Here is a 13,148-nt window from a genome sequence, read left to right as displayed (position 1 = left end):
TTCTTTTCGGGAGTTTAAACCAGGTATTTAATACAACCATATTTTTATCCTGGCAGAATTCATATAGTCTATCACCTTTTTGATTGCTTATGCCTAAGCCATATTCACCAACTATATGAGAGCGGCGACCTTCACCAATTTTGGCATTTAAGTCTCCAATGACAAAAATGACTTCTCCTCCTTTCAAACTTTGCAATGTACTGGCTAGTGAGTCATAAAAAGATTCCACATCACCATCATATCTCACTTCCGCTGTTGGTGCATACACTTGAATAATATTCATGTTGATGGGTTGACAGTGTAATTGTAATAATATTATTCTGTCCGAGATGGGTACAAAATTCTTAACAAATTTTACATACTTCTCCATGACAAATACAGCAACTCCGTTTCGACGGTTTCTGTCCTGTGGGTCACTTCCTGAGTAGTATAGATTTCCCTTCTCATGTTGGTGTATGCCGCTGCCAGTCCATCTCAGTTCACTAATTCCAAGAATATCTACTTTTAATCTTTCCATTTCCTGTATTGCATTATCCAATTTACCGCTGTATAAACTTCTTACATTCCATGTTCCTAGTCTTATTTTTGAATTCACTATTTTGAGCCGGGAGATTCTTCGCACCCCTGGCCCATTTAAGGGCCGCCCGGGACTCGGGGCCATTGGTTGGTTTCTCTCCATAGTGATATGCTGGGAAAAGATACTGGAGTGGTTTCCCATTGCCTTCTCCAGGGATTTTTCTGTAGGGGTTGCCTTCCCTTAGCTGAGCTGATCCGGTTTTATGGCGCCGGAAACTCGCCATTCGCCCTCTCCTTATCAGCTACGACCATGATGTTAGGGTCAATGGTCATATTGCCCGGGACTCGCGGGATCATAAAGACCACTCTAGGACGCTAAGGAGTAGGACTTACTGGAAATGTTGCTGATGTTATTGCAAGATGGCGTATCACGGTATTTTATAGGCCCACATCCCCCAGCAGGAAAATGTTCCACCGTGGCCTTTCCAGTCATTGAGCCCCAATTGTATGTACCTACATTGTAAAAACAATTCACGCCTCACAGAGACGTTGCGAGACTTTGAAGAACTGCTACTAATCAAGTACATATTCATATATGCAAAGCGCTGCATGCAATATTTCACAAAAAGAACTTCAATAGTAGTTTAAAACATTGTATTGTATGTACCTACATTGTAAAAACAATTCACGCCTCACAGAGACATTGCAAGAGTTTGAAGAACTGCTACTAATCAAGTACATATTCATATATGCAAAGCGCTGCATGCAATATTTCACAAAAAGAACTTCAAAAGTAGTTTAAAACATTGTATTGTATGTACCTACATTGTAAAAACAATTCACGCCTCACAGAGACGTTGCGAGAGTTTGAAGAACTGCTACTAATCAAGTACATATTCATATATGAAAAGCGCTGCATGCAATATTTCACAACAAGTACTTCAATAGTAGTTTAAAACATTGTATTGTATGTACCTACATTGTAAAAACAATTCACGCCTCACAGAGACATTGCAAGAGTTTGAAGAACTGCTACTAATCAAGTATATGTATATGCAAAGTGCTGCATGCAATATTACACAACACGTACTTTTAAATATTGTATTGTATGTATCTAAATTGTAAAAAAATGACATTTGTTGTTGAGTTTCACTTTTTCACAAGAAACATAAAAATTATGAACATACAAAACGTTAATAAAAATAAAAATTTAACACACAAAGTATACAAAAAACTTATTATTTTGAAAATTATAAAACTAATCGTATTCATCCTCCGACTCCAACTGCAACGTATAGTTGGGCGAGTTGGCAAATGATGTTGACGGTTGTTTCGATGGTTGAGTTTGTCTAGAATTAGAAATGTTTTATTAGAGATCTCATTCATTCTACTTTCATCGTACCTCCTAGCTGGACTGCTTGCCTCTCCAAGGACAATTGTTAATAATCGTGTTCCATCCTTTGTGAACATACTTCACAATCTCTCAAGTGACATATTAAATAATGCAATATTTAATTTAATTTGTTCAGTTTTGTACATTAAATGTTTTTAAAAGCCAGTATAGATGTATAGCAAATAAATACCTCGCCAACTGTCGTTGGAGTAAACAAACCCTTTCACGTTCCACTGCCGTGTATCTCTGAAACAAGAGATGATAATTCATTAATTTACTAACTTAATTTACCTTCTATAGTAAATTAGTTATTAGTGCCAGTGAGACGAGACCAGAAAAGCACCATGTCTATGTAGACACTGTATCTTGCCCGGTCTCGGGGTGCCCTGACAAATAATTACAAAAAGGAACAGGAAATACCTCAAAAATGTCAGCAAATCGATCCATTGAACTCTGAAATGATAAATAACAACTCATTAATTTATTTTAAATAACAATAGGTAGTCGACATACTAAAAGGAAGATTATAAATTAATTTATTCATTTTGAATTTCTCGCCAAGCTGGATTTTACATGTTTATTAATTTTTGTTAACACAAAGAATATCTAAACAAACAGAACAATAAAAACTCCACCGCGCAAAATGGAAAAATAGTACATTGGGAATAGTACAATAAATAAATGAAATAAGTCAAAGCTGGGCATTTTATTTTGTTCTACTAAGATTTAATTCTAATTTAAAAGTACAGTGCCACACTTATAAGTTGGCGGTGGCCTAAACATGATTTGACGCTATTTCTTTATATTTTAATCTGGCAACTTACACGTGTAGCGCTGTATTTGGGAGTGATTCGAAGAGAAATAGGAAATACCTTAAAAATATTGGAGAAATTATTAATAGCTCCCACAAGCTCCTTGGATGATTTGTTGCTAGCCTCCTGCGCCATCACCATCCGAACCCCCACATCTGGCTTGTCAGTTAGCTTCCTCTTCTTGCTCGGGCGAGAAGGGGAAGCTAACTGCGCCGTCTGCAAATCTGTGGGCCCTTCTCCAACTTCATCGGAATACTGTAAAACACACAAATAATTTTCATTGATAATGAAAGATCAACTAAATTTTGACAGAATATATTATAATAACATTTTAAGACATTAGTGACCTCAACATCCTGCATTATGAGTTCAGGTCCCTCTCCTATACAGCTTTCTGGAAGTCCGCTGCCCTCAGAACTGGCTCTGCCGATGATGTTGATGACCTTCTGTGTCAGGTCAGTTAACACCGGTATCTCGGCAGTGTTTCCAGTCGTGAGGGCAGCTCGCTTGGCATCGGCATTTTGGGCACGCGACTTACATTTTAAGTCACGCCATGTCTGTAAAATGTAAAAATAATGTCAGGTTAAAAGTGATTTACGGTCTTATATCAAGTGTCTCGATGATAGATTATATTAGAAGGTCAGCAAAGTTTGCTGCAACCAGTTTGTATAGGTAGGTACAAATACTCACTGTTTTCCACTGCTCGGCTGACTTAGCAGGACCCAATTCTGCCAGTTGTTCCGCCAAATTCCGCCACATTTCCTGATTTTTTTTGGAACCCTGAGGTCCCACAAACCTTCCAGCGGCGAACTCCGAATGGTCAGCCATATAGCTGGTTAGCAAATCCATTTGACTGGTCGTCGACCTTACTCTCTTCCTGAAATCATAATATCAGCATTTTGAATATCTTAAAATACTGCGTATGATTGAAATATTAGTAAAAATAACTTCAAAATTTTGACACAATAGAATGTAAGTATATCTCTTTGATAATAATGGAAATTCTTTCACATAAAAAGATAAATAAATAACTTACCCAGCTACCATTGCTTTCGACATCGTAAAATATTAAAAAAACAAGGCGGTTACAATGATCAAGCTTAAAATCTGACGTTTGACGTCTGACGTCTATCCAATTCATAGACAATTCCGTCCCAGTATTGCCAGCGTATATCGATTTGTATTTATTGCCTTATCGATGTCGTTAGAGATATCAAAAGTGTTCTCATGCTAGGGAAGTCGTTATAAAATGGTCGGTAGATACGCTTAGCAATACGATATCGTTAAGTTCGATCGATTCTCATGCTAAGGCCCAGCTGATTAGTAGCAGTTCTTCAAACTCTTGCAATGTCTCTGTGAGGCGTGAATTGTTTTTACAATGTAGGTACATACAATACAATGTTTTAAACTACTATTGAAGTTCTTTTTGTGAAATATTGCATGCAGCGCTTTGCATATATGAATATGTACTTGATTAGTAGCAGTTCTTCAAAGTCTCGCAACGTCTCTGTGAGGCGTGAATTGTTTTTACAATGTAGGTACATACAATACAGTGTTTTAAAGTACTATCGAAGTTCTTTTTGAGAAATATTGCATGGAGCGCTTTGCATATATGTATACCAGTGGCGGATCCAGGGGGGGGGTCACGATGGTCATGACCCCCCTGGGCCCCAGCCCAGGGGGGTCATGACTACCTAGGTCCTGGGCCCATCCAGGACCTAGGTGGACCACTCATTAAAATTGTTAAACATAATGTTTTTATATATTTTTTGTCACAATATAAATTTTATTTAAGTACTTTAAATATTTAATTAATTTAATATAATACTTTGTTTGACGGCAAACGCATTATTCGGGAACGAACGCATCGAAAATTCGAATGTTACCGCGTCACCGCGCACCGCCACCGGCGCGCGCTTCGGCCGCCACCTTTCATATTATTATAACACATTTCGTGTAACCACGTGTGACGCTTGCGCGCGCTTTGTTTCGACTAACGTCTAGCGTCTAGCAAAACCTAACCTCAATCGGAACGACTAAACTTTATTAATAAAGTGTTTACTTTTATTTGTTTACTAAGTTAAAAAAAATAAGTTTCAATATAAGTAATAGTGTTCTTAAAAATTGTTGCTGCAAATTCAATTCATTACAAGAAATGGTAAGTAATCTAATCAGTTTCTTCATTATGCCAGTGTATGTGTGTTTAAACTCAAATGTTATTTGTTAATGTTCTAAGGCTGGGGTTAGACTCGTAAGTTTTTTTCCTGTAAATCGCTCTTGAAGGCGAGTTTGGCCAAATTCCCAATGTAAACGACACCAAAAGTCACTTAACGTAATTTTAGCAAGTTACAGAACTTATTCTTTCGGAAGTTTTTTGACAGGTCTGGACAGGTCTAACGCGCCCGCGCGAATTACCAGCCTTCCTATACTTCCTAAAGCAATTTTTAAGGCGAGACACAACCTCGTTCATCGAGGTTTTGCCCAAGGCTAATATTTTAATTTATTTCGGCGAAATTATAATTGAATTTAAAAAAAATAAAATTATGCCGCACGAGGGATGCAAGTTATTTATATTTTAGATTAATAAAACAATACCTTACAATTAATATATTTTACGTTCAACGATTTTAAAACTTTATAACCCGTGTATAACTATAAAGTTAGCGGACTTAGGGGTAAGTACCAGATTTTATTTTTCTAGATGATGAATTAATAACTTCGGAAGTGGACACATTTTTAATATTTGTAACAAATTCTTCAGAATCAATTAAAATGAAGGCTAAAAGTGTGGATAGATTTTTTTACTAAGATTACGAAAACGTTAGTAATTTTTTTTAGAAATGCATAGTATTATTTTTAATGATGGATTTTGAATGATTTACATGAAAATGTTCCGTCTCCGATTATGTTCCCTTAATTTTGTAAAATTCCACACTGATTATTTTTTTTATACGGCAACACTTTGATATCCGGCGAATTTTTGAATTTGACGTTTAACGTTCACTAGATTTATTGTTTGTTCTCTGCGAACTTAACCACTTAACCTTTGATTTGACTTTTTGCATGAGTAGGTGGTTTGGTATATTTATGTTTTTTGCTAAAGATGGCGGTGTTTTGACAGATGTTATGAACAGAACTCCGTACAATTTCATGCCATTTTTGTGACATTCGTGTGGAAAACGTTATTTTTTAAATGACTTTCGGCTAGTTAATTACCGTTTTTTTGCACATATAAAATTATGTCCCGTCTTTCCGGTTTATAAAAAATGGTCTGATTTTTCGAGTTGAAATTTTAAAAAAATCACCAGGGTTTCAAAAATACTATTAAAAAAAATACGGAACGTCTTAGAATATTTGCCTAAACCGGATTTGTTTTAAAATGTGATGCATGTGGCCTATTATCGGTCCAATCCTTTCTAATCCTAATGTTTCTGTTTTTAACATTTACGTATTTGAAATTTTGAATACGAAGCCGGTTCCCGTCAGCAGATGTCAGGTAGGTAGCTGTCATTCGGATAAAAAGAAATTAATTGTCGCCTTTGACGGAACAAAAGCGCATAGATAATTGTTTAATTAAAGCCAAAATCTATTTCAACACTTTATTTGGGCCTTTTTGTCTTTCTTAACAAAATCGAGTAAATTTGACAGTAGCAGGTCGTTGTTGAAAGGAAGCCATCTTACCGCAAATAAATTTACAGATTGATATAAACGGTCGCATGAGCATTTACACAGGCACAGGTCGAACCTCCGAACAACTTCCGTGATCATTAATTACCACAAGTCGGATGCATATGTAAACGCTCCTGTGAGCTGTGAGTGACCTGTCAAAATTCAAAATATTATGTAATCCGTAAATTTTAATTGCGAGTATAACCCCAGTCTTAAAGTACCTCGTGGGTAGATAAGTAGGTACCTACCTACTTACTGAAAGAGTGTGACTTATGTACCTACTTAATTATTTTTTTTGGAAGAGGGAGTTTGAAGAGCCTAAGCTTACTAACCTAACTAACCTAACCTAAAATCTTAGATAAATTCACACAATGAATCGCGGGTTCAAGCCCCGTCCGTACCTGCATGGGCTACCATATCCAACAATACCTACTTTTTACTTGTATATATTATTATCAAAATTAAATTATAACTTCTTGTAACTGTAACTGACCGGACCTAAGTCCTCCATCACAACACAAGCAAGCATTTTCGGCTTGCTTTCTGTGGTGGTGGTAGGAGTTATTGTTGGGTTATTCGTAACCCGGGAATGTTTGTCTTTCTTTAAAAAAAAAAAAAAAAAACTTGACCACGACTACGTGACCCCCCCCCCTGGCGCCAAAGCTGGATCCGCCCTTGATGTATACTTGATTAGTAGCAGTTCTTCAAACTCTCGCAACGTCTCTGTGAGGCGTGAATTGTTTTTACAATGTAGGTACATACAATACAGTGTTTTAAAGTACCTACTATTGAAGTTCTTTTTGAGAAATATTGCATGGAGCGCTTTGCATATATGTATACTTGATTAGTAGCAGTTCTTCAAACTCTCGCAACGTCTCTGTGAGGCGTGAATTGTTTTTACAATGTAGGTACATACAATACAGTGTTTTAAAGTACCTACTATTGAAGTTCTTTTTGAGAAATATTGCATGGAGCGCTTTGCATATATGTATACTTGATTAGTAGCAGTTCTTCAAACTCTCGCAACGTCTCTGTGAGGCGTGAATTGTTTTTACAATGTAGGTACATACAATACAATGTTTTAAACTACTATTGAAGTTCTTTTTGTGAAATATTGCATGCAGCGCTTTGCATATATGAATATGTACTTGATTAGTAGCAGTTTTTCAAAGTCTCGCAACGTCTCTGTGAGGCGTGAATTGTTTTTACAATGTAGGTACATACAATACAGTGTTTTAAAGTACTATTAAGGTTCTTTTTGAGAAATATTGCATGGAGCGCTTTGAAGAACTGCTACTAATCAAGTATACATATATGCAAAGCGCTCCATGCAATATTTCTCAAAAAGAACTTCAATAGTACTTTAAAACACTGTATTGTATGTACCTACATTGTAAAAACAATTCACGCCTCACAGAGACGTTGCGAGACTTTGAAGAACTGCTACTAATCAAGTACATATTCATATATGCAAAGCGCTGCATGCAATATTTCACAAAAAGAACTTCAATAGTAGTTTAAAACATTGTATTGTATGTACCTACATTGTAAAAACAATTCACGCCTCACAGAGACATTGCAAGAGTTTGAAGAACTGCTACTAATCAAGTACATATTCATATATGCAAAGCGCTGCATGCAATATTTCACAAAAAGAACTTCAATAGTACTTTAAAACACTGTATTGTATGTACCTACATTGTAAAAACAATTCACGCCTCACAGAGACGTTGCGAGACTTTGAAGAACTGCTACTAATCAAGTACATATTCATATATGCAAAGCGCTGCATGCAATATTTCACAAAAAGAACTTCAATAGTAGTTTAAAACATTGTATTGTATGTACCTTCATTGTAAAAACAATTCACGCCTCACAGAGACGTTGCGAAAGTTTGAAGAACTGCTACTAATCAAGTATACATATATGCAAAGCGCTCCATGCAATATTTCTCAAAAAAAACTTCAATAGTACTTTAAAACACTGTATTGTATGTACCTACATTGTAAAAACAATTCACGCCTCACAGAGACGTTGCGAGAGTTTGAAGAACTGCTACTAATCAAGTATACATCAAGGGCGGATCCAGCTTTGGCGCCAGGGGGGGGGTCACGTAGTCGTGGTCAAGTTTTTTTTTTTTTTTTTTAAAGAAAGACAAACATTCCCGGGTTACGAATAACCCAACAATAACTCCTACCACCACCACAGAAAGCAAGCCGAAAATGCTTGCTTGTGTTGTGATGGAGGACTTAGGTCCGGTCAGTTACAGTTACAAGAAGTTATAATTTAATTTTGATAATAATATATACAAGTAAAAAGTAGGTATTGTTGGATATGGTAGCCCATGCAGGTACGGACGGGGCTTGAACCCGCGATTCATTGTGTGAATTTATCTAAGATTTTAGGTTAGGTTAGTTAGGTTAGTAAGCTTAGGCTCTTCAAACTCCCTCTTCCAAAAAAAATAATTAAGTAGGTACATAAGTCACACTCTTTCAGTAAGTAGGTAGGTACCTACTTATCTACCCACGAGGTACTTTAAGACTGGGGTTATACTCGCAATTAAAATTTACGGATTACATAATATTTTGAATTTTGACAGGTCACTCACAGCTCACAGGAGCGTTTACATATGCATCCGACTTGTGGTAATTAATGATCACGGAAGTTGTTCGGAGGTTCGACCTGTGCCTGTGTAAATGCTCATGCGACCGTTTATATCAATCTGTAAATTTATTTGCGGTAAGATGGCTTCCTTTCAACAACGACCTGCTACTGTCAAATTTACTCGATTTTGTTAAGAAAGACAAAAAGGCCCAAATAAAGTGTTGAAATAGATTTTGGCTTTAATTAAACAATTATCTATGCGCTTTTGTTCCGTCAAAGGCGACAATTAATTTCTTTTTATCCGAATGACAGCTACCTACCTGACATCTGCTGACGGGAACCGGCTTCGTATTCAAAATTTCAAATACGTAAATGTTAAAAACAGAAACATTAGGATTAGAAAGGATTGGACCGATAATAGGCCACATGCATCACATTTTAAAACAAATCCGGTTTAGGCAAATATTCTAAGACGTTCCGTATTTTTTTTAATAGTATTTTTGAAACCCTGGTGATTTTTTTAAAATTTCAACTCGAAAAATCAGACCATTTTTTATAAACCGGAAAGACGGGACATAATTTTATATGTGCAAAAAAACGGTAATTAACTAGCCGAAAGTCATTTAAAAAATAACGTTTTCCACACGAATGTCACAAAAATGGCATGAAATTGTACGGAGTTCTGTTCATAACATCTGTCAAAACACCGCCATCTTTAGCAAAAAGCATAAATATACCAAACCACCTACTCATGCAAAAAGTCAAATCAAAGGTTAAGTGGTTAAGTTCGCAGAGAACAAACAATAAATCTAGTGAACGTTAAACGTCAAATTCAAAAATTCGCCGGATATCAAAGTGTTGCCGTATAAAAAAAATAATCAGTGTGGAATTTTACAAAATTAAGGGAACATAATCGGAGACGGAACATTTTCATGTAAATCATTCAAAATCCATCATTAAAAATAATACTATGCATTTCTAAAAAAAATTACTAACGTTTTCGTAATCTTAGTAAAAAAATCTATCCACACTTTTAGCCTTCATTTTAATTGATTCTGAAGAATTTGTTACAAATATTAAAAATGTGTCCACTTCCGAAGTTATTAATTCATCATCTAGAAAAATAAAATCTGGTACTTACCCCTAAGTCCGCTAAATTTATAGTTATACACGGGTTATAAAGTTTTAAAATCGTTGAACGTAAAATATATTAATTGTAAGGTATTGTTTTATTAATCTAAAATATAAATAACTTGCATCCCTCGTGCGGCATAATTTTATTTTTTTTAAATTCAATTATAATTTCGCCGAAATAAATTAAAATATTAGCCTTGGGCAAAACCTCGATGAACGAGGTTGTGTCTCGCCTTAAGAATTGCTTTAGGAAGTATAGGAAGGCTGGTAATTCGCGCGGGCGCGTTAGACCTGTCCAGACCTGTCAAAAAACTTCCGAAAGAATAAGTTCTGTAACTTACTAAAATTACGTTAAGTGACTTTTGGTGTCGTTTACATTGGGAAATATTGCATGGAGCGCTTTGCATATATGTATACTTGATTAGTAGCAGTTCTTCAAACTCTCGCAACGTCTCTGTGAGGCGTGAATTGTTTTTACAATGTAGGTACATACAATACAGTGTTTTAAAGTACTATTGAAGTTCTTTTTGAGAAATATTGCATGGAGCGCTTTGCATATATGTATACTTGATTAGTAGCAGTTCTTCAAACTCTTGCAATGTCTCTGTGAGGCGTGAATTGTTTTTACAATGTAGGTACATACAATACAATGTTTTAAAGTACTTTTGAAGTACTTGTTGTGAAATATTGCATGCAGCGCTTTGCATATATGAATATGTACTTGATTAGTAGCAGTTCTTCAAACTCTCGCAACGTCTCTGTGAGGCGTGAATTGTTTTTACAATGTAGGTACATACGATACAATGTTTGAACATGATGAAGCACTATAAGTCAGTTTCCTTGTTTAATATATTATCATTCGTGGGAGAAGTACTTTCGCACTAGTTCGTCTCTCACTCTGCGGGCTGCAACAACCCTGCTGACATCTTCAGGCTGGTGCAGCAGCTCAACCTCTCTTAACTCTACATTATCATTATAATCGTCTGTTAATCTGAAAATAGAGAAAAATTTATTAATATTTTGTACTGTTGCCTTACTTTTTTAAATGCATATAGTTCAACAAGGAAACTGACTTATAGTGCTTCATCATGTTGTATAGTATAGCACAAGTAATAATTATTTGACCAGCAGCATCGGGCTCATAATGGAGAACTCTGTCTTTCCTGAGGCAACGGAATATAGCCTTCCATGCCCCAAATAGGCGTTCTACGGAACATCTCGCCTCACAGTGCGCCTTTGTGTATCTGTATTGGGCACTCCCCTCGACTGCATTCAATATTGGTGTCATCAGATAAGGCTCGAGTGTATATCCAGAATCGCCTGATTGAAACAAAACACCCATTATAATAGGTACATATAACTACTAAATTATGATTTTTTTGCCTTTTTTTTAAATGAGTTGTTGAAATACATACCTAGCAAGAAATATGTCCCAATTCTCTGATTGTATAGTCTGTTCATTTCAGTTTTGACTAAACTATTATTCCAAATGAATTGGTCATGGACAGTACCCGGGAAGCGTGTGTTGATGCTCAATATTTTCAACGTAGCATCGCAGACCTGTTTATCAAACATAAAAAACCTTCAATAAAATTTGAAAACAACAATCCGGCTGTTTTATTTCTGAAAAAATATTTACCACTTGAACATTCAGCGAATAAAATCCTTTGTGGTTTTTGTACTGCTCCTCGTGTCTGGAAGGGGTGACGATGGCGATGTGGGTGCAATCGATGCATCCCAGAACATGTGGAAAGTTTAATTTTTCCCTAAAACTACTCTCTACTTGCTTGCGGGCTTCATTTGTAGCCGGAAAATGTATCCATCTTCTGTACAGATGTTCTAAAACTGCTTTCATAAACAGTTTTATGCACTTGCTAACGGTAGTTTGCCCTATCGCCAAGAAGTGATCTTGGCCTACTCCACGTTGGTAGCTCCCTGTAGCAAAGAAGCTGATGGGTGCGAGTACCTGTCAACATCATAAATAATACAACTAATTAATAAACTTCACTTTTGATCATTTTAATCACTTTATTGTGAAAAATTATCATCACCAATCGAAACAAATTTATTTATTTCACGTGGTCGTTCCAGTGGTGGATAGATTTATATTGTGTTTTTGTTTTACTAAGATATCAATAATATTTAATACTCTCACTTTAATGTATACTGGAAGTCCTAATGTATTTTTTGACACTAGAAAAGGAGTTAATTCATCAATGAGATCTCTAGCCATAATGCGAGATATTCGAAACAATTGTCTGAATTCCGTCTCTGCAAGTTCGAACGGATTCAATTGATCGCGTAAACGACGCCTTTCAATCCTACGATCTTCCCTAACCTGCCTCTTTTCATTGAACCAGAAATTTTGCATAATGAACGACATTATTAAAAAAAATATGTATATCGACAGCCAACCAAAGTTTTAACTGACACTCAAGACCCCACGTTATATTCGGCGGGCTTTTAGCAACCGTCGGTCGGAAGTTATCCTATCGATACATTCTCATGCTCGCAATTTTAACGATACCGTCGCTACTTTGACCATAGACAAGGAATTTTAACAATCGTCGGTTGTTATATTTTGATCGTGCTAGCATATGTCGTTAAGTGCTCATTGATGACGTATTTTAACGATATCGTATTGCTATAGGGCTATATCGACTTCTCATGCTAAGGCCCCGACGAGCGCTATATTATCGTTGTTTATATTATTGTCATTATTTACCTGTATCAGCATATCGCTCGCCATACATTCCCATCGAGATTGTATGGCGAGCGATATGCTAAAATAGGCCAAGCCATGTTTCGTATAGCGTAATCACAGTGACAATTCAACACACTTTTAAAAAGTGATATAAAGTCATTAGACACGATGAGAGTTTTTTTTATACCTAACCTAACCTAATCTAAACTAACGTACTTAACCCAGTTAATAAAGTTTTTGTTTCATCACTTTCCATGACTTTATATAACTTTTTAAAGATGTGATGAATTATCATTGTGATGATTTATCCGGTCAC

At 36.1% G+C, this 13,148-nt stretch overlaps 2 protein-coding genes across 2 annotated transcripts in view; one reads left to right on the top strand and one right to left on the bottom strand.

Annotated features, from left to right (window-relative positions):
- The window catches only part of LOC149408925 (protein APCDD1-like), a 115,387-nt gene that overhangs the window by 85,027 nt on the left and 17,212 nt on the right, over nt 1-13,148 (top strand). The gene's annotated exons all lie outside the window — the stretch shown is intronic.
- On the bottom strand, nt 1,785-3,817 carry LOC149408926 (uncharacterized). The gene is made up of 6 exons (XM_089650305.1): nt 3,758-3,817; nt 3,412-3,598; nt 3,069-3,278; nt 2,782-2,976; nt 2,330-2,362; nt 1,785-2,155 (listed from the first exon to the last, which is right to left on the bottom strand). The coding sequence occupies exons 1-6, from the start codon at nt 3,778-3,780 to the stop codon at nt 2,042-2,044; spliced, it is 762 nt and encodes a 253-aa protein (XP_089506431.1). The 5' UTR covers nt 3,781-3,817; the 3' UTR covers nt 1,785-2,041.

The sequence above is a fragment of the Hesperophylax consimilis genome, unplaced genomic scaffold, assembly GCF_061612785.1.
Source record: "Hesperophylax consimilis isolate HC1 unplaced genomic scaffold, BYU_Hcon_1.0 scaffold_41, whole genome shotgun sequence".
Taxonomy (NCBI): Eukaryota; Metazoa; Arthropoda; class Insecta; order Trichoptera; family Limnephilidae; genus Hesperophylax; species Hesperophylax consimilis.
The sequence above is the reverse complement of the archived record's forward strand: the minus strand, read 5'-3'. Positions and strand labels throughout refer to the sequence as shown.